Source organism: Anas acuta, chromosome 8, assembly GCF_963932015.1.
Source record: "Anas acuta chromosome 8, bAnaAcu1.1, whole genome shotgun sequence".
NCBI lineage: Eukaryota > Metazoa > Chordata > Aves > Anseriformes > Anatidae > Anas > Anas acuta.
Window position 1 is genome coordinate 10671230 of NC_088986.1, and position 21942 is coordinate 10693171.

The following is a 21942-nucleotide window of genomic DNA, read 5'->3' on the forward strand; positions in this document are numbered from 1 at the left end:
CAGCAGTGAAAAGGCTTCCTCTCTCATCCTACTAGAAACACTCACAGGCAGGTTGCGAGTCCTAAATTTTAAGCTTTGGGGCTGCTGTGTCATTTCCAGCACGTCTCTGCTATCCCTGATGAGGAGGGGCTGGCAGAGGGCACTTACAGATTGCTCACGGAACGCCACGCCGGAAAAGCCCTATATTCACTCTCCCGTGCTCCTTGGCAAGCCATACATCAGTCACCAAAGGCTTGACAAATCACATCAGTACGGCTGAGCTTAGAAGTAAAACTTGCTTGTGTGGGTGGGCGGCTGAGAGATGCCAAATCTAAGAGGGCTTAAAGGAACTCTTTCTATTATTAAATGGCTTGCAGTTGGTATATTACAGTTCTGACATGCTACTTTCATGATTCAGGCCTCCAAAGTTCAAGGCTGCATACAAACAGAGCAAAAAGGATGAATTCAGCCTGAAGAGCCAGCAAGCTGATGTAAGATGGGCAGCAGGCAGATATGGCCAGGCAGCCAGGACTGTGCTAGCAGACTGCACTTCACAGAGTGGCAGCCAGTGCTCTCTGCACCCCGGCGCTTACCTTTGTCAAATATTTTTAGGCACAGAGCCAGAGGAAGGCTTCAGGGATGATTTGAAAGGGGGCAGCAAGATGACAGAGAGGTAGGGCTGCTGCTGTCTGCAGATGGAGGATGGATGAGGTGACCTCTAAGATCCCTCGCGGTCCTATTTGCCACGAGTCAGTGACTCGGAGTTTACTCTTCACACGTGCGAGGAGCATCAGGGACAGTGCAGAGGAGCTGCTTGCTTGAAATGCCTTAGGTGCAGAGGTGTGAGTCAACGAGGGGAGCGAGGAAGAAGGCAAAATGCAAGCAATGGCATTCTCAAGGTATGGTTGGCATAGCAGCTGTGCTGTTCAGGGGTTATAGACAGGCATCTTTGCAGGTCATCTGCATGTATCCTAGCTGAAGGTGCCATCCGTGGAATGGGGAGGTGATGCTAGCTTAGGGATGTCCAGCAAAGTCAGGGCAAGGTCCAGACACAGGTTTTAGGATCAGAGAGCTGCACGAATGCAGAGGAGCCTGGAAGCCAGTGACTGATGGGGACATCTTCATAGCATTTGGTATTTATTTTGCAGGCTCCATGTGGCACATGGAGGGCTGGCCTCAAGCGACATGGGACGTGGCACTGGGCGACGTGACGGTGTGGGCTGTGGGACACAGTGGGTGGGTTGTGGAGACAAGATGGGGAGATGTGTGGGGAGATGGAGGGGTGGGCGCTGTGGGGGACACGAGTGTGGTGCTTGGGGACATCAGTGTGGTGCTTGGGGACACGAGGGGTGGCCGAGGGTGACAGGAGGACATCAGTGGGGATGAGGGGGACACTTGGGGACACCAGTGGGGCCGAGGGGCTCCTGACCCCCCACAGCCTCGCCCCAGGGGCCACCAGGAGGCGGGCACAGCACCACGGAGGCGCTGCCCCCCCCCCACACCCTCAGAACTACAACCCCCAGCATGCCCCGCGCCTCGCTTCCGGCCGGGCTCTGACGCCGGGAGGCCAACCGCGGCGAGGAAGCCCCGCCCCCGGCGGCGGCAGGAGGCGCTGCGATTGGCTGGCGGCGCTGCCGCTCAGAGCGGGGTCAGAGGTCAGAGTGCGCGGAGGTGAGCGGCGGTGCCGGGGACTCGTGGTGCGGAGCGGCCGCGGCCCGGGGGGGGCCCCGGGGAACCGGGGGGGGGGGGAGCGGCGCCGCCGGGCCTCGGGAGGCGGCGAGGCCGGGCCGGGCAGGGCCGGGAGGGGCCGGGGGGAGGCGTGGGGCCGGCCCGGGGAAGGGGGAGGCCCGGAGCGGGGCGCTTGGGGAGGAGGAGGGGGGGGGGGGCAAGGCCCCGGGGCCCGGTGAGGCCTTGCTGAGGGGGGGAGGCCGCGGGGGGGGCGTGGCGGGGCCTGGGCCGCTCGGGGCCCGGCCGCGGCTCGGGGCTGCGCGGGGCCGCACGGGCCGCAACGGGGCTGGGCCCGCGGGGAGAGGGGCTGGGGGCTGGGGGGGAACCGGTACCGGGGGGGGGCGGGGGCTGCGCCCCGGTAATGGGAGGGGAGGGAGGGGAGGGGGGAATGGGGGGGGCGGCAGCGCCGGGAGGGCCCCTGAGGGTGTGGGGGAGGAGGAGGTTGGGGGCCTCCTTCCCCCCCCTTCTTGTTATTTTCCCCCCCCCCATTTTTGTTTTTTTTTTTTTCTCTGTTGGGATTTGTTTGGGGGGTGTTGGTGCTCGCCCCTTGCGCTCTGTCTCTTAAAGTCTGTGTCCGGTGGGTCTGCGTGCTCGTTGTAAGCCGAACTCTTGGTGTGCCTCCTCTCTGCTTCATCCTCCTCCTCACTGAGCTCTGGGCTTCCGCGGTGGGTGGGTGGGTGGCTGGCTGCTGCTTGCTCGGAGCTCGTAAACCCCTGTCCGTGGAAGGGACCGGGGAGTTTTCCATTCGGTTGAAGCTTGCACCAAGCCTCAGGATGGGTGAGGTGTGCGGGGCTCTGAGCAGGTGCAGCTCCGTGAGGCTCGTCCCATCAGGTGTTAACAGAGAGTTGTTGGAGGGTTTTGTTTTTCTAAAGGTAGCTGGGATTAATTTTGGCATTCAGTTGTGCATCGCTTCGCTTTATGGTAAAGTTGGTGGAGTTTTTTATTCCAAGAATGAATTGTTCTTAAAATAAACAACGTGCTAGAGGTCCAGTTGGTTACTCTTCAGTGTGTGGGCTTGGGAAATTGGATTTCAGATATTTTTGATATTTTTGTTCCCTTTCAAGTACTGAATTTTGGTCTTTGCAGCTGAACTTTGATGTTAATTTATTGCGGGGACTAAACGCTTGTCTCGTTTCAAAGAGTGTCCCTCTTACAGTTCTTGTTTCTATCAAACTTTGGGTGGCTTTACGTGAATGGTGTAGTTTTTGTTTCTTAAAAAAAAAAAGTGTTATAGCCAGACAGATTTGAGTGTTACCAAAACCCAGAAGAAGAAGGAACCCGTTAAAGCATTAAAAAGCAAACACGCTAATGTGCTTGGTGCTAAATAAAGAAACTCTTGGATTGAGTGTACGCCGAAATGGTTTGATGTGACCTTAAGGTTCTGTTTTGCAGTTGGGAGGTACTTCAATTTGATATATTTTTATGTTTTTTACTATTATTATTTTCCTCCTTTTAATTTTGGAAATAAAGCTCTGGAAGAGGCTTAAGTACGTGAAGTTTTTACGCTTGGCTCTGCTGCTGTGTGGGCCCAGCAGCCGCCTCCGGGTACAGGGCAGCAGGGCTGTGGGGCGCAGGGCTGGCGCTGTGCAGGGGTGGGGCTGGCTGGTGGAGTCATCTCCCCAGGAGAACACGGGAGGCTGCAAAGCGGCTGTGCCTCCCTCACAAGGAAGAGGCCAACCTGTTGCTCACAGCGTGTGCTGGAGCAGCAGCGGTAGCTGTCGCTGCCAGCTACCACGTGGCAACTTTCCTCCCCCCCTGGGAGAGGTCACCTGTGTTGGGCAGGTGCCAGCTGAGTGGTTGTGTTCCCTCCAGGTCTGTTGGACAGGTGATACCTCGCTCCTAACCAACTTTTTTTTCATAATTTCAGTTGTACTTGTTGAAGTTGACTTTTTTTTCCTTGAGTGGTTGGATATTAGAGGTAACATCTTCCGCGCTGGTTTCCCAGGGTTGCTGAGAGGGGGTTGTGTGGAACCTGTGCCCTGTTGTAGCTGCTGCCCTGCTTGCGGCATGTATTTCCCTGTCCAGCAGGACAGACCTTTGGCAGAGTACAAACTTTTTTTTTTTAATATTTTCAGATTTCATATGTGAAGATCAAACATGAGGAGTACACTAAGATTCATTTGGCACTCTTAGGCATTAACCTTCAGGTTTGGGATAACAAAGGTGTGCAGCTGTGGCACTCGTGTATGAAAACCAAGTGGTTGTGCATGCTGCATCCCATTAAACAAGAGGCTGGCTGGTGTTTCTCCTCTCACAGAACTAGGCTGATGTGCAGCAGTAGCTTGCCCTGCCTGGAAGCGTGGTAGCTGCAAATCTCTCCCTTCTGGAGCAGGGAGTCTGCGGGTTGAGAGCATCGCGGTGCCATGCATTTTAGAGCTCTTTCCAAAGACCAGGGCTGGGGAGGTTTGAATTAAAACTGTGTTATTTTTTGACAGTGAAGTGGTTGACCACTGGAACGAGCGGGCTGCAGGTAGTTGGGAGCCCCCGTGTTTGGGGGCTCGAGGCCAGAAACTTTTCTGAAAGGTGTGCGAGCCTTCGAGCTCGATTCAGGATTGATGAAGTGGAAACTTTACGGCCGGCATGACACGAGGTTTGGGCGGGATGGCCCGATGGGCTTGCTGACTTCAGGTTTCATGAGTTTGTGCTGCTAGAGCCAGGATACCTTCTCTGGGAACTATCAAGCTAGGAAACTATCTTGCTTTAATGGTGTTTTACTCTGGCTGCGTTAGCCCTTCTATGGGTTCCTGTGGTTGAATTGGCTCATGGCAAGGCCTGATGAGCGCAGGACTGGGCGTGAGATAACTGGCAGGAGAATCAGGCTGAGAGGGAAGGATGGGTGTGCCTGCTTCTGGCCCCCAAGAGCTCTTGGGGCAGTTAACCCCATTTTGTGTAGCTTCACCCCAGGGCCTTTTTTATAGCTCCCGTGCAGAGGTGGGAGACTGGACCAGAGGGTTCCTGTCTGGACTCAGTAACTTTGCTGCAGTACTCAGCCCGCTCTTCCCCTGCAGCTTTCCGACCTGTTGTTGTATACACCTCCTCCTACTTCTTTGTTTTACTTTTTGTCGTTTCCCTCCTGCCTTTTCTCTAAGTGACCAGTCCTTTGCTACGTGGAGCTTCTTCCAACTTCAGCTTAGGTCCGTGTGCTGATCCGTGCTTCCTCGTGGAGGAGGTTTAAAAATACCCAGCAAAGCCTCTCTTAAGAGACCAGCCAAGGAGGTGACAAAAGTGGGTTGCCTCGCGGAGGTGGCCTAATAAAACGGGAGCGGAATTGCTCGGCTCGTCTTCGGGAGCGCTCCTGGGCGGTGGGCGCGGGTGGCGCTGTGCGGCACGTCAACTGAGCTGTGTTTGTTTCCCAGCCTCGTAGGGAGCGGTAGCCCCAAAAACCGCCTCGCTCATTGTGATCTCACAAGCCTTCGCGTCTGTGGCGTCACAATGGAGGAGATGCTGGTGCTCGGAGCCCGTGCCTCTGAGATAGCAGCCGAGGAACGCAGCGGGAAGGATGAGCTCGAGGAACGGGTGAGAACTGAACCCAGCAGTGCCCTGCATCCTTCCTGCGTTCGCTCATCTCTCCTGTAATGCCCCCTCTCTTTTTATCCTCTATATTTATGAATCAAACTCAATAAAATGAGACAAACCTGATGTACATTTTGGATTGGTTTTGGTTGCTCTAGCCTTGAGTTTAGCTGTCTGCCAGAGACCAGGAGTTGTAGTTGCCTCTGCTCAGGCATTGCACAGGGAATAAACTGAGCTGTGCTACTCCCAAAGCTTGCTTGCTTTTATTTTTATTTCTAGCTTTTTTTTAAAAAAAAAAAAAAAAAAAAAAGTTACCCCTGGAACCCCTTCTCTTCTCTTACCCTCCCGTACCGCACTGGGTCTAACTTCAGCCTGTAAGTTCCTGAGAACAGGGGCATCTTCGTCTGTAGTGGGAAGAAGCTGCAAGCCATTCTGGAGCGCTGTAAGAACCAAATGATTGAGTCCCAGTTGTATCTGTGATGAGGAATGAGGAGACAGCACGTAGGCATCCCATGGCAGTGCTCAGGGGAGGTTACATTACGAATTTTCCAAAATTTGGTCTTGGTTGTCTAGCGGTGCTGCAGCCAAACCCAGCCAGAAGCGGAGTGCTGTCGTGGGGGTGTTCTGGATTAACGCTCAGGAGGTGATGCAGTGAGGTTAACAACTTCCAGAAGCAAATTTACCTGTCTAAAATCCTGTCACATCATTAAAGCACTTATCAAAGCTTTGTGTTCTGTTCGTTTTACTTTATGTATTATTTTTTGTAAGTTTGGAGAGTGCCAGTTCGGATCAGCTGGGTTTGTCCTTAAGTCTCTTGTTTCCCGTCTCCCAGGCTAGCCAGGTGCTGTCATCTCTTGGACTGTAGTCTCTGTCATGAAATATTTTGTTTTAGGTTAATGATTTAGGTTAATAATTTTAAAAACAACTAAGATCTCTCTATTGTTCTTCAGTTATATCTACACACAACTGAAATATGGGCTCACATTTGACCTCCCAAGTACGCATTTGAACAGCTCCCAAATTGGAAGTCCTGCCTTCTTTTGGCCATGCCCTGTTCCAGGAGTTGCTAAATGTATGCAATTTTATTCCACAAAATGCATCTTTATTGCCCTCTCTTTTTATCCTCTTTATTTATGAATAAAACTCAATAAAATGAGACAAACTTGATTTACGTTTTGGATTGGTTTTGGTTGCTCTAGCCTTGAGTTTAGCTGGCTGCCAGAGACCAGGAGTTGTAGTTGCCTCTGCTCAGGCTTTGCTTAGGGAATAAACTGAGCTGTGCTACTCCCAAAGCTTGCTTTTATTTTTTTTTTTTTATTTCTTGCTTTTTTTTAAATTTTAGTTTGCATTGTTATTTAGGTTGTTTTTCTTTTTTTTTTTTTATAGAAATACTGTGGTAAGGCCATTTTACCATAACATAAAGTAATTTAGCATGTAAATGGAGGCTCTCGTAAAAGAAATCCTTTAAGGTTGGAGGGGCAACCCAAGAAACATCCCTTTTCCCCCCTCCTGCTTCAGCTAATCAAACGGAGCGGTGAAGGAATATTTTTGAGTTAAAGGCAAGCAGTTAAAGTTATGCCATCTTTTGCTGCCAGGTGACTTTAAATAGGTGTGGTTGTAAAAATAAGCATTTATGTTAAGTGCGAAGAGCCTGTTGAGCTCAAGATCGTAGGCTGATGAGTCTTGCCATTGATGGATTTGTGCCCTGGCTTTGGGGCTGCCCTGCAGGTTGAGCCCTTGCAGTGCCCTGCTGACTTTGACACAGCCACTTATTTATATTTTTTAATTTGAAGAGCCAGTTGCTGATGATAGCTGGCGATGTCACATGTGGTGCACTTACACAGCACCTAGTGCTGACTTGATCTTCCAGCTGCAACCCAGCACACGTGGCTGTTTCCCTCTTCCTGGGTGTTGCAGGTGTAAAATGCTGTCACGTTTTCCTAGGTCTGTGTACAGTCTGTCAAAATAATTCCTCAAGTCCAGCCTCCGCTCGTGGTCCCGTTATATATATCTGTGAGGAATTGGAGCTCTGTGATATGAAATATTAACCTCGGTGGGTTGGAAGCCAGATGTGGCAGTTTGCACTATCTGAGGTTATGATCTGACCTGTGTGCATAGGCAGTGTGTTTTCTCACTTAGGTGTGGATTTGGGCTCGTGTAACACGTGGGTTTGTCAGGATGGAGCAGGGCTTCTGGTTTTTGAAGCCGTGCTGCCTGCATTGTTGTCCCTTTGGAAAAAAAAAAAAAAAGTGGAGGATAATTACTAGTGCCTTGCATTGTCATAGCAGTTATAAATGCTTTCCGTGACTTCTAATAAAGTGTGTTTGCTCACCAGCTATCTTGTGCTCCGAGGCACTCTGACCCTGGCGGAGCAGATGATGTAAGGGCTTCCCAGGGCACCTGGAGCAGTGGCTGGGTAAACACGCAGTTAAAACTTCATTTGGCTCGCAGTGCGGGGCTTGCAGGGGGGCTGCTCCTCTCTGTACGCAGTCTGCAGAGGGGAATTGCAGAAAATCCCCCACGTGCACACCTTTGTTCAGGGCATGGCTCCCTCTGCTCCCCACATTGATGATGGGATGCCTGATGGCACTGGGTGCACACCACGTTGGTCCGCGTGGCACGGACCTGCCTGGCTCTGCTGGGGCCACGTGGCAATGAGCCCAAATCCTCCAGAGACACCTACACCCACCCCTAGCTTGAAGACTGTAAGCACGGACACCTCAAATACCTCTTATTTGGGGCAGGTTAGAAGCGAATGTAACTTCTGTCGGGTGGTAACGCGTTTGTTAATGACAGTGAAAGCTGTAGATGGAGAAGCAGTAGGCAGAGCTGAGCCCCTTTAGGATAAAAGCAGTGTTGTGCTTGCAGCGTGGCTCCGGTTATTGTGGTTTTGTGACTTGTGTCAGCAGTTTTCCAGGTACCAGGCTCGCTGCGTTGGTACAGCAAGGGCTCCTTGCCAACAGGAGAGCCAGGAGGTGCAGCCACGTTCACACCGTGGGCACTGGCTCCACCTGAAACCCCTCCGGCTCCTCCGGTTTCCAGCCGTGGAGTGCCCGGGTGCTCCCTGCCCCGCAGCCCTCCGAAGGGCAGGGTGCACACCGTGTGTTTGCTTGGAGCACGCAGCCTGCTCAGCCGCAATTAGCTCCTAATCTGGGCCTTCCGAGTTCCGCCGGGCTCGCAGGTAAATACAGATTTAGCCGCTGTCGGAGGCGTGTTATTTACCTCATTAAGTGTGTGTTTTGGCACGTGCCTTATTTACCTGACGGACTAACGGATGGGGAAGAGCAAATGCTGTCTTCTGTGCAAATAGCGACTTGGGGCGCGGGCTGCGAGTCCTCTGCTTCCTCTCTCCCATTTCACGGAGGAGAAGCAAGCGCGTGTGTGGCTGGGCTTGGGCAGCGATGGGGCTGTGCCCAGAGCCAAAAGCAGGCCATGCCCATTGTCCTCAGCCCCACATGGGATGTCTGTGGGGAATTGCACCCTGCTGTATCTTTGTGAGGATGGGGTTGCCCAAATTCACCTGTTTTGCCACCACTGAGTGCCAGCTCCGCGAGCAGGGCTTGCTCTCATCTCCATAAATGTGAACCTGGGAGCAGGTTTTTCCTGCAACATTTGAAAAGAAAAAGGGTAGGGGGGAAATCCAGACAGTCTCTTGTGGGTGGGGTAATTTATTAAATAGCCCTTACTCAATACAAGCATGAGAAGGGGATGGCTACGTGAGGTATTTCTGGGGAGGAGGGAGGAAGATCATAACCTATAAAGCCTGGCTTGTGTTTTACTGGAAGGACAGCTTGGGTTTGTTGTACCAGGGTCTTCCTCAGAGAAATCCCTGAAGTGAGAAATCCAGTGCAGCACTGGAATCACATCGCAGGGAAACCTGGTACTTGGGGCAAGTGAGAACTTCCCCAGGGAGGGCTCCTCTGGCCCCCAGACGTGTGGGTTTGTGGTGCGATGGGGAGGTTGTGGTGAGCCTAACAGGCATTTTCAGGGCCAGGCTGTTCCGATGGGTGGTAGTGTTGGTGTTGAATTCCTGCCGTGTATCAGAAGTTGCGTTGTGTATGAACAGATGAAAGGGCTCCGAAATTTCAATAGGTTTGGGTCAGACGTTTCACGCGTTGTGGTTTGTGTTGTGTTCTGCTAGGATAAGGTCCAGCGGGGAGGTGTAATCTGGTGCATGGAGCCGTGAATGTTGTGTGGCTCATGGTTCTTCATTTAGAGCTGTTAATTTCCAGTTACCTGTGATTCTGGACGCCGTGAGCTCAGTCCAGATGGCAGGTTGCTGTTATTCCAGGTTTGCAGTGCTGGAACGTCCACCGGGAAGCACGGAGAAAACCTCCAATGAAGAAGTGCGGCGGAGCAATGCTGGCAGAGATGAGATGTGCCTAAGTAACACGAGTCTCTCTTCAGTTTCAGATGCCTCTGGATGTTCAATGATAGCACTCCTCCATACTGGAGCAGCAAAGTTTCCCCAAAACTTACTTCCAAGGACAAGACAAGCTGTGTGCTCCCTCCGCCCGCCTGGTGTTCTCAAAGGGTACGGCTCCATCGTAAGCAGGAAACTGGCGTCCCACGGCTTCGGAGCTTCCATGGCAGCAATGTCGTCCTTCCCTCCACAGAGATATCACTACTTCTTAGTGCTGGATTTTGAGGCCACGTGTGACAAACCACAGATTCATCCTCAGGTAAATAGCTGAGCCTGTTAATTTTCCCCTCGTGAGTTGCTGCTGCCCTTTGTGAGAGGGGGAAGGCAAAGACACGGTGCTCGCTTGCTCATTTCCCTTGGTTTCTGCCACCTTCTTCCTGTCGTTGGTCCTCCAAAGCTCCTAGCCATCACCCACTCTGTTAGGAGCACTGTGAGGAACAAACAGAAGGAGCATGATTTCCATCAGGGAAGCGACAATACAATATCAGAAATGCTACTTAAAGCCATGCATGTCTGTCAGCTGCCTGAACTGGAGATGGTTTAAAAATTGCAGGCTGGGAACCTGCATTGGTAGAGTACTCCCAACAACCCTGCTTGATTCTGCAAGGAAAAAAGCTGTTACTGAAGTTATTTTGTGTGGTTGTTAACTCTGGAGTGTAATGAGATATGAACTGGTCAGCTTCGGGGCAGTTTTTCAGTGCTTTACCTCCTGAGACATGCAGAGATCCACCTGAGGCTCAGATGTTTTTCTGCAGGCAGTCCTCCCGTAATAGTGCAGAGTAACATAGTAAATATATTCTCAGTTGTCAGCAGGATGGGGCTAGGGTTTCCATTTCAATTGGAAAAACATGCTGAAAAGACAAAGTATAATACTGGGTTAGTGACAAAGCAGCAGAATTTCCGAGTCTCGAAATGGAGCTTGGACTTCACGCCCTCCTGTGCATTGAGCAACTGGCCTCTTGCTTCTATTGCTGGCGCGTTGGCTCTGAGAATAAATTCTCTTTGCTTTGCTTCAACTGTACTGAGGGCTGGACAGTAACCAACGGGGTATCTCGTTACTGAGATGGCTCGGTGCAGCGTGTTCATTTCCCAGTGCGGCCGTGGTTTCCTTCGGGCTCCTCCTGTCAGAGGCGTGCTGCAGGCTGGGACCAGACCTGTCCCCTCTCTTCCCCAGCGGTGCCACTGGTCTCCAGTGCTGCCTGAAAAAAGGACCGCAAATTCGCTGCCCTTTTGCTGGGTCTTTGTGGGAGGCTGTTGTGGCTGCTCATCCAGCTCTGGCAGCAGCTTTAAGCGCTCTCTGAGTGCGATGTCAGGATATTTGCTGCCCGCTCAGCCTCGGGTGCGCAGCCCTGTCAAAGCTGTAAATCGGCTCTCCCTTGTCCCTCTGGATATGGGCTTGGTCTGCACGCATTTTGATGCAAAACCATGATGCATGGGGAGCTGGTTTACAGCTGGCAGTAAAAAGGAGCATGAGTGGAATATGATTACTACTGTTTTAAGGAGCTTTGTCCCCAAGTCCTTGCCGGGGAAAGTAATGGCCTGGGCCAACGCAGATCTGCTATATATTTTGTTGCACCTTTAAGGTGGGGATGTTCTTCGCTGGTGGTTTTTCCCATCTGCTGTGTGCAGCATCCATGTCGTATCTCGTGTGGTGTGAGGCCTGTCAGTCCCTCACGTCCTCGCAAACAAATGAGTTTGGCAAATCAGGGGACGGCTCCTGCTGCATGGAAATCAGTGCCGCTTTCTGAAAAGGCTGAAGTTGCCTGCTGCAATCAGGCAACTTTACAGAAAAGGGATTTGTCAGCTCTTGCCCCTACCTACACCTTCCCTGTCTGCTGACCAGCGTGGCTTTAGCTCTGTTTGCTGTTGAGGTTTTGTGTCGTGGGGAGCAAACTGCTGTGGATGTTCATGAATGGTTTGTGCAAGGTCTTCCTAGCGGGATCTTTCAGTGGAGCAGTGCCAGGCAGGTTTTGTAGCTGTGGTCTGAGGACAGACATGGGAGCCAGATGTGGTCAGGTGCTGGTTTTAACTGCGGTCCCAGTTCTTTTTCTGCCTTTGTTACGTTGCTTGCGGAATGGAAGCCTAGTAGGTGATGCAATGAAATTCGAATGCGCTGGAATGTGATGAGGAGGCTGCACACAGAGCTGAGCCGTGATCCAAGTTACTTTCAGTGGGTAGTCATAGCTGTAAATTTAGCCATCTCAGCCTCGAAGTCTGGCAGAGTGCACTTGCCACTGTGCAGTGCACTTCACATTTCTCACTAACTGCTCTTCAAAATGTTCCAGCTTCTCAGCAGAAGGAGCTGTCTTTTTATTTACACCAAGGTGTGTGCCTGCCACATCAGCTCCCCCTCCCGCAGTGTTTCCTTGTGCTCTCCTGCAGCCAGCAGCCTCGCTGACATTGGCCCTGGGGAAGTCCTTCATGAAAAGGCTCTTCAGGGAGCCCCAAAGACTCCTGCATTTCCATCCCCTTTCACGCTGTGCTGTCCCCTCCAAGGTCTCATGGCACAGCCTCTGAAATGGGGATCAGGGAGGGTCGAGGACAGCAGCATTCCCCCAGGAAGCCATCTGTGTTGCGGCCCCCCTGTGCTGTATGGCAGCTGCCCTTTGCATTACCATTTCTGCTCCGTCCTGGTCCCTGCCCTACGTCCGCAGAGGAGCAGTAGCACCAGGAGTGTGCTGCAGCCACCCTGCGTCCTCGCGGGTTGCTGTCACCTCCCCGATTCCTCCCAGCTTGCCAGAGATACGCCCCCAAATCAAAGCGTGCATTTAAACGCACCAAGAGGCAGCTTGGCGTGCAGGTTTTGTGGGTGTATTTAGGAGCGATGGGCCATCCCAGGCACAAAAGGAAGCGGAGGGTTTAAGTGCGCTGCCCCAAACGTGTAGGTGGGAAAACCTGAAGACTGGAGGCACGGTCTGTGACACATAGTGCTTTAACCAGCCAAAGGTCAGTAGGGGATTGGCAGGAAAGGATGGCTATGGCTGCCCCCTCGCATCTCTTTAAAGCTTGCCTGTGTGTTTGGAATTCGATCCAAAGCCCGGTGGGGTCAGGCAGGAGCCGTCGCAGCGTGCAGGTCAGTGGTCCTGGGGCCACGGCAGTGGTAGCGTGCTTCATTTGTCAGCTCCAGCTCGTCGCTTGCTCTTTTCCCTTTGCTGGCTGCTAAGAGTTTGCAAGTGCATGCCTCTTTTGTGCTCTGTCAGCATGTAGAGGAAGGTACGTGTGGTGGTTCAGATGCTCAGAAGATGCATTAATAGGTGGGAATCGTTCTTCTGTCCCTTCGTCCTTGTGTACACCGTGTTTATGGTGGCTGGTGCTTTCAGTGGCTATTCAGGAGCTCGGATCTGCAGCTGCCTGTGTCCCTGCTTTATTATTGCTGCGAGGGGCAGTGCCCCACTCGGCCAGCAAGCCGTGTATCTCACCTTCAACTTCAGCAGAGTGGGCAAAAAGCAATGATTTTCTTAAACGTGAAAAAGTCTGGTGAGAAATCAGAGCTGTTCAAAGCTGAATATGAAATTGTCTCTACGTAGGGTGTCAGTCTCTACTGTAATCCATTAAAAGCACTTCCATGAAAAACAAACGCTGCTCAGGCTTGTACACCTGCTGGCTGGACGTGTAAAAGAGCATCAGACCCCTGGGCTGGCAGAACCCAGCAGCTGGACCTAGGATTGCTCGCTGAGCTTTTGGTAGCGATGAAGTTACTGGTTTCTCGTGTCAATTCTTCAGGTACTTGACTTCAGTGTCTTGGGTTCGCTCAAATTTGATAATCAGTTGGGAATTAGAAAGCTGCCTCTTCCACTCTCTGTGAAAGGAAGGTTTGAAACGTTCAGGTCTTCTCATTGCTAAAGGAGGCTGTCACCAGAGGCAGAGAGATTAATTACAGGTGATACCTTCCTTGCTCTCTTAAGCAGCGTGTTTTAAATATGAAATTCTTTTGATCGTTTTGTTCAGTGTGTCCTACTTGTTTCACGTTTGTTTAACGTGCGTTTTGGCTGTTACTGTGTGCATCTTAATTGCTTCTGTCACATGAAGCTGGACATACTTTGTAATTGAACAAATACAGAACATTACTCAACACTTCAACATGAAACTGTAAACACTGAGACTGCAAATAAGCATATGTTCAATTACTGATTTATTTTTAAATATAACAGTAATGATTTAAGGGTAATAATAATTTGAAGTAGGATAGTAATAGTGCAGATAAACCTGTATGGTCATGGCACATTTTCCTGATTGGCAAAATCCCATTAACAAATGAGAGCCGGCCTTTCCTTAAGGTAACACTAAGTGCAAATGAAGACAAGTTTAAATTGGTTTCAGGCTGCGTTTCCTCGAGAGCTGGTGTAAGTGAGCATTACATGCATTTTCCCTGTCCTGGCTCTCAGTCTCAGGCAGGCACAGCTGGAGTGGCCACAGCGATCGCTGCCTCTCCATCTCCATACTCCTCTGCCCGTGGTGTTGGTCCCGTGGTAGGGACATCTGCACGATGCCTCTCTGCTCCTGAGCCGCTGTGATTTGCAGACTGAGCTTGTGATGTGAATGGATGTTGATTTCTACCACCTTTAGGGCTTAGCAACACGTGTACTAAGCTCTGTGCTCGGGGGAAGTAGTAGAAGTGGGCAAGTTGGTAGCAAGTTGGACATCTAGGAGGGCTCTGTCCCTGCAATTACAAACGTGGGAGGAGGCTACAGGAGGAACCAGCAGGCTGCGAGGTGTCTTCTGCGTGCTCTTCAGGCAGTGCTCCATGAAAGCTGCTGGGGCAATCCTAGCTGAGGTCCTGAGAGGGAATAGAGGAGGTGGCTCACGAGGTAGCAGATCGTCACCGTCCCATCCAGGGGCAGACAGGGGATATGTGCCAGTCTGCGTGTCCTATCCACATATCCCTGCGTAGCAGCTCTCTGCCAGCACGGGTTTTGTGTAGCTGTTCAGCTCGGTGCATTAGAAATCACCTGCCAAATCCTTTATTAAGGCTGATCATGAATTGCTGGAAAGTGAAGAAATTCAGGCTTGTTTCCCATGGCAACTTTAACTCAGCACTCTTGTGCGTAAGTATTACAGTGGAATATTAATCTGCAATTACCTGTCTTCATGCAGCTTAGGCTTGGGTGTAGTTCTAAATACATAGCTCTCAATTCAGCTTCTTACAGTGGTGTTTCTAGAGGAATGTCATTAAAGATGCATGTAACACAGTCGCTTAAAGCCTTTTCCTTTTTTTTTTCCTTACTAAAAGTAAGTAAAAAATACGTATTTATCATCTCTTTGCCAATTAGGGCTTACTTTATACCCAGTGTTTAATGAAGCTACATGGCTGCGGTTACGCCATTCTTCTTATGTTGTAATGCTTTAAGTTCTTAAAGTGTCAGGAAATAGTTCATATAAAAGCTATTTTAGATGGCTTTTCTGTTCACATTAATTTTTGGAACAATTGTTTGGGGAAAAAAAAACTTTTTGAGGCCTTGGAGCTGGTTCATCCGAGCTGTTACAAATTCTTCCGAGAGCACGTAAATATTGGTAACCTAATGTACTACGAGGGGCGTCTGAAATTAAAGAAATGCAGTTCTTTTTTATTGTGTTTTCCATATGTCGTGCACTTCATTGCAATTCCACCGGACTGTTGTGAAATAGCTTGACCGGTATTGAGAATAATGTCTTTATTTTGGAGGATGTGGGGATGGGAGGGAACAGCCAGCGTTTCAGAATTGGTGCTGCGATGTCGGTGGCACCAGCTGTGGTGCAGCCCACGAAAGCCGCCTTCTCTGGGGCGGTGGCTTTGCCTTGCAGACCTCCCTCGCTCTTGCAGTGATAGGGCCAACCTCGCCATGACCGACGTGGAGCTGACGGGACGGGCTGTGGCTCCAGGCAGTGGAATTAGCTGTGTTTATTTCAAACCTGACGAGCTCGGTAACCTGAACAGCCACCGAACCCAAACCTGGAGAGCGCAGCCACTAGACCACCGGGCAAGACACCTGACATGCCAAAATACAAAGCAATTTCTTACCTACAGACACAAACCCGGCGTTAGTATATCAACAAACCTAAAATACCAGCTGCTTGAGGGGCTGATTGCCGCAGCCCTAACCTGACCCAACCTGCCCGGCGTTGGGCTGCCCTTGACAGGCCGATGAGACGGCTGCCTTCAGCCATCAGTCACGTTGCCCTCGCAGCCTGCCGAGCCCCCCAGCAGCCGTGCATGGCAGCGGGCAGCTCCCCACCTGCGCCGTTTTGTATCCTTAGCTGTGCAAACATTGCACGTCGTTCAGGTGACGAGTTGCAGAGTTAGGCGGGCTTGTTGCTGCAGCAGACAAGTAGCTGAGCTTCAGTCACCCTGAAAAGAAAAGATCCGTGCGCATTCCTGAAACAGCAGTCGGCTGTGCTGTGGTTAAAGGTTGCTTCGCCTCGCCGTGAAGCAGCTGATGAGGGTAACGTGTGCCTTTCTGAAGGTAAGGAACGGTGCCACGGCTTCTTCCTCCCTTGCACATCACCTCCCTGGAGGCCACTTCTCAGGCTGTCTATTCCTAAGTGCATTCAGCTGGTCTTCTTGTAGATTACAACAAAGCCTTCCCCACAAAGAGAAGGTGCAGCTCAGCTCCTTTTGGTGAGGAGGGCACAGGACATGCCCAAGCCTCACACTTCCTTCCCCTTTGTTCCCTCCTTGTGTTGTCTCTCAATCTGGGCACTTGCTGGCTGGCAGCGTAGCTCTTGGCCGTGTCCTTTCGCTCTCAGTGCCAGGCAGGAACGTGCTGTCACCAGCGGTTAGCTGTGATGTTTGTAAAACCCTTGGCTGTTCATTTACATGCACTAACATGCCCTTTCTGCCCGGTCCAGATGTTTTAGCACTGCTGGGAACATCGATCGTTCCTGCTGCTCAATAGCAGGTGAAGAGGTTGGATCTGGAAGTGATTTGATGATTCTGCAGTGGGGACCGCGTAGGGCAGCTGCTTGTTGTTCAAGGGAGTGGACTTAAGGCTATAGTGTAGGTGTCTTGTAGTAGGTAATATTATATGAAAAATATATATGAAATATTATATGAAAAATATGAAAATTTGTGTGTGCTGCTTTTAACCTGGTTCGAGTGTGAAGTCTCCCTTAAAAACGTTGGGCTTATATCGTTGTCTGCGTCAGTGGAGATTTTCTGGGTGGTTAAATGCGTGCTTGTAGCGCTTGAGGAGGTGAGTTGAAGTGTTGGTGTGTCTGCATTTCTCATCCCAGGTGTAGAACGAGGAAAGGAGGTTCTCCTTTATTCTTGATGGCTGCGTGCTGCTGGGAAGATCAAAACAGCTTTGTGCTTTTTTCGGGAACAAGATGATGCTGATGGTGAGAGGCAGGATCCAGGTTGCGAGCAGATGCCTACCAAAGGTTTTGTTTGGGATGGAAGGACGAGGGTTGTGAGCCCGCTCTCCAAACATCAGGTACAATGGCAGATAGGAAAGAAGTCCTCGTGTTCACAGTGAGAAGTTCAGGGGGAAAATGTCACGTGTGAGACGTGGATGCTCCTGTTCGAGCCCTGCAAAGAGGGACCTGAGCTGGAGAAGAGATTCACTTAGGACTCCATTCCTCAAAAAAAAACTCTGAGACCATTTCAAGAGGATCTGAAAGAGAAATGCTCCGGCCTGCGTCTGCTGTGGATAGGAAGAGCAGTCATGAATTTAAACAACAGCGAGGGAAATTCAGATGAGGCATTAGGAAAAACTTTCCAATGATAAGACTAATGAAACACTAGGACAGAGCGCCTGGGGAGCGTGTGAGTCTCTCTTATTGGAGTCTGTAAAAACAGCCTAGACAAAGTCGGAAATGATTTAGGGGCAGGTGGTGATGCCTTCGGGCAGGTGCATGGACTAGACGGCTCTCTTAAAGCTCCAGCTCCCGGGGGCATGTGATTAGATGGGAGTTTCAGCTCCTATTAAAGAAAGAGAAATGGTCCCTCACCCTCACGGTTGTAAGGAAGCACCTGAAACCATGAGCCAGGTTTGATGTCAGTGCAGAGCCCAAAGGACAGCTCAAAACTAAGGAAATCCAGATTTTGGCATTAGGTTTCAGCCCCTGAAAATTGGGGATAGAAGGTGAGGTTAAGCTAAGAGCAGGGGGGAAGGAAAAGCCCTTGGGTATTCAGCGACCAAGGAGCAGTTACTGACTTCATGTCATCTTTTCCTCATTGTTTCATGATCTTTTCATTTTCCTGCCTGTCCCCTCGTGTTCAGATTTTGGTGCACATTTACTGCCACGCTTTTCCAAGATACGACAGTGGTTTTAATGTATTAAATTGTTGGGTGTGCGCAAATGGGTACTTTAAATAGGTAGCGATGGGAAAAAGCAATTTGGGGGGGTCAGCAGCTTCCCCAAAGACCTTTTACTGGTGTTAATCAGCACACAGAACTCGTGGACAGAAGCATCGTGAGGCTCCTGCGTGCAGGTAGGCAGCCTTTGGGAAGGGATAGCCCTGATCCAGGAGTCCTGCTGCCCCTCATCACAGAGGCGTTGCCTTCATGGTCCCAGTTTGGGTTAGTTTAATAAAAATTTAGAACCGGGGAAAAGACCTCTGAGGTCATCCTGGCTCCTGCCCCTGAGGGCCGGTGCGAGGCTGCTCACTTGGAAGCAGCTTTAGTTAAAATAATAATTAAGGCTCTGAATGGAAGCAGGGGAGGCAGACCTGTTAGGCTAGGCTGTCCTTACCATGTCCCTTTTCTATTTTAATTGCCTTGGAAAAAAAAAGGAGAATCACAAGCCTTTAAAAGCTCTGATTCTTCCTGCTCTTCACCACCACCCCCCCCCCCCCCCCGTCCCCTCCCGGATCTTGGAGGCATCAACTCTCATCTGTCAAAGTGTAAATCAGCAATTAAAACACAAACAGCGAAATGCCAAAGATGACCCGAAGCACAAAGCAACTGACAAACAAGTCCGGACAAATCGGCGGATAATTTATAAGCATTGCCCTAAAATCTAATTATTTGGCAATTCGAATTTGCAGCCGGCCAGGGCTGTGCAATAAATTTAACCCGCCATAAATTATTTAGGAGCAGCCCGTGGTGTAAATCAAAAACACGAGTGTTTGTTTAAGAAATAAGCTCCTTGTGCATAAAATGACTTTTTTTTCTTGAAAGACGGGACAAAAAAAGAACAAACTGAACAAAACGAGCTGGTGCTGAGCCTGTCCCCTCCGTCAGACTCCCCTGCCTCTCCCCCCCTTACCTTTTTGAAGGTGTAAAGCAGTCTTTGGGTAGCAAGTTTTATGCTTTTCCCTATCAGAAAAAAAAATATCCCTTTCTCTCAAAGGCATCTGCTTGTTTTTATTGCGTTTTGAACAGTCAGCTCTGATTTTTATGGGCATCTTTTATTCTCGTGTTTATTAAACTTCTTCAAATGGGGGTGGGAGTAAGGGATAAATTATTCCCTGGTAGTTTTTGAACTGAATAGGCCACACGGCCTCCCTCAAATATATAAATCAGTCTCCCGAAGTGTGCCCTGTCCTCTTCTCACGCCGCCTTCTGGACTGAAAGGTTTTGAGGGCCGGGAAGTCCTGCAGGGCATCGTATTCCTTCAGCCTCGTAATGCCAGTGCTCCCGGACCCGAAATGATGAGCAGAAAGGTTCCGCTGTGGAAATTAGTGCAGTTTCAGCTGCTTGCCCTTCTGAACCAGAGGTCTGTGCTGGTACAGGAGAGCGTTTAGTACGAGTGGTTGTCTGCTTGGTCATCGCTGCTATTATCAGGAAAATCAAGGCAGCTGACTTCTTGCATCCCCGCTCGGGTGTTGCAGGGAGGGGAGCTGCGTTTAGGATGGTCGTGCAGGGAAAAGCTGCCTTTATAGGCGTGATTTCACACACCCTTAGGAATTTTTCAAATGCTTTTTACGGGGAAATCTGTAGCTGTTGTGCAGTGCCCTGCAGCATGCCCGTTGTGGGACAGCCAGGTTGCATGGAGGGCTTGCATCGGGTACCTCTTTTGGGGGAAATATTTTATAAAACAAGAAAGACAAAAAAATCTGCGCAAGGTGGCACGTGGATTTGTGCGAAATGCCCTGAAATCATGCAGGCAAGGTGGTTGTGCAGAGAGTGGCCCCGTAATGGATCTGGATAAGCCCAGGGCTCTGCGGGTTCCTATTGTTCAGGAGTTTGGGGGAGCAGCACAGGGGAGGGCAGGGTGCCGCTGCCTCTTCCTCTAAGCGTGTTAATATTGATTTGAGGAGCGCTGTGTTCCAACAATATAAATGCAAATGCCTGTAATTGGGAGCCGCGCGCAGAATGTCTCAACACAAAACATGCTCAACTTTTCCCTGGCGAGGGAAGGAAAAAAATAAAAAGCCGCTTATTTATTGCTGCTGCTTTGACTCCTGGATTTCCTTTCAAGCCGCTTTGCAGCGGTAAATAAAGCACCTAATTGCGGCGCTTACAAAATTTAGCGGGGGCATTTGTTCTGCTGGGAGCTCGTGGCTCTTTGCAGGCTCTGGACCTCCGCAGCATCGTTGGAGCACGTCCCGAACTTGTGGCTGTGCTGCCAGGAGCAGCTGCAGGGGGGCGAGACCTCAAAGCCCCCAGTGCTGCTGGCAGCAGGCGACGTCGCAGCGCGTGGCAGTGCGTGGAGATCTCCGGGCAGCACGTAAGAACCATCAGGCTGCTGGAAGAAAGGAGACGACAGCGAGCTGCTGTTAATTCCCCCGCTCTCCTCTGCCTTTCCCCACCTGGAGGAAAGCAAAGAAAGCCCGTGGTGGAGGGAGCTGAGTATTTTAAGCTCGCCAGGCTGTCGTGAAACGTGAGCGAGCGCCCGGCTGCCTGCCGGAGAGGCGGGCTGTTGGGGGTGTGCGTGTGTGTCTGAGCGCTCACCATTTCGTAATAATTACTAATGAAATTCTAGATCCGTAATAACATTTCGGATATCTAAAACAAACCATATGCTTGTTAAAATAAAAAAAAAAAAGTGGAAACAGATCAACTTTGAGCCATAAATTCATGGTAATAGAGGGCTCTTTTTTTCCCCCTTTCTGTTTATGTTTGATAGATATTTTTGTTTCTGCAGGAATGTCAACTCTTAATTTCATGATGTATCATGGGCTTAAGAAAATTGAATTTAATAAAGGCAAAAGATGAATGGCACCTTTAAAGGTCCCAACACTTGTCTTTATTAGCAGGACAAACTGCAGGGTCTCCAAACACTGCTTCTCTCCAAATGAAAGTTTAAATGAAAAGTACAGCAGTGTCACAGGTTAAATTTCATTGCAGGACTGGCTAACGTCGTTAGTGAGGAGTGGGGCTGATTTCATGGGGCTGGTATCTGTTGCCTTAGATACCAGTGGAGCAAACATTGCCAGAGACTGGAAAAATCTCCGCCAGAGGAAGCGTGCAGATAAACAGCCTTTTGGGAAAGCTCCTTTACCGCTCGCTTAAAAAAACTGACCAAATAAGCCCAAAAGAGCTGCCGCTCCTTCTCCCGAGCCCTTCCAATTGCTCCGCGGGTCCCACCCCGGCTGCCTGGCCACACGCCCCCCCCAGCCCTGCCGTAACGCTGGGTATTGTTAAATTTTCCACTTTTTTTTTTTTTTTAAGTAGAGCTTTTTATTTCTTTTATTTCCTCCGTCTGTTTTAATCCGACCCTCCTGGAAGTGCTTTTTTTTTTTTTTTTGCCTGTGGTTCTCGGAGGCAGGCGACGCCTTTGTGCCTGGGATTCAGCCCGGCTTCACATCCAGCCGCTTGATGGCCCCTGAGGACATCGCTGGTCCCGTGGGACCGAGCTCTGCATTGCAACGCAGCCCTGCTGGGAAATGCAGCCTGCGCCTGCCCTTCTCGGGGGGCTGAGCCCTCTCCTCGCCCTGCCGTGGGCTCACCTGGTGCGATGTTCACCCCGTGCAGACCTCCAGGGCGGCTTCCCCAGCCCCTTTTGGGACCAGGTGTGCTATTTGGGGGCACGGTGGTGCTGTGCTGGGTTAAAGCTGGCTCTGTTACACCGTCCTGTCACTGGATCTGAACTTCACAGTCCGTTTGCCTTCTGAACAGATGTTTTCTTTGATCAGTGTCCATCCGTGATGGTTGCTTTGAAGGGAGCGCCCCGTGCAGCTGTGTCTTCGTTCAGATTCAGGCTCTCCAGTTTGCACGGGAGATGCTGCGTGGCCAAAGCTGGGGACTTGGGCTGCACCACAAGCCACCTGGGCCACGTGCAGGCATTTTGCCTCTGCATCCTCCTCCCTGCCCCTTCCCAGCAACGGGAAACGTGGTCACTCCTGGTGGCTGTCAGAGGGAAAGGATGCTCCCAAACCTCTTCTCTTGGTGTACATGAGCGCTGCGTGCAGCATAGCTGGCCCTGGGGAAAACATT

General features: G+C 50.7%; 1 protein-coding gene across 3 annotated transcripts in view; it reads left to right on the plus strand.

Annotated features, from left to right (window-relative positions):
* Positions 1-1532: 1532 nt before the first annotated feature.
* The window catches only part of ERI3 (ERI1 exoribonuclease family member 3), a 109171-nt gene continuing 88761 nt past the window's right edge, over positions 1533-21942 (plus strand). The window contains exons 1-2 of one of the 3 annotated variants that reach the window (XM_068691357.1): positions 1533-1650; positions 9628-9902. In XM_068691357.1, the coding sequence (XP_068547458.1) occupies positions 9651-9902 (252 nt within the window). In that variant the 5' untranslated portion in view covers positions 1533-1650; positions 9628-9650. Of the gene's footprint in view, positions 1677-2235; positions 5224-9627; positions 9903-21942 lie in introns of those variants that run through there. The other 2 variants (XM_068691356.1, XM_068691358.1) reach the window with 2 other exon arrangements.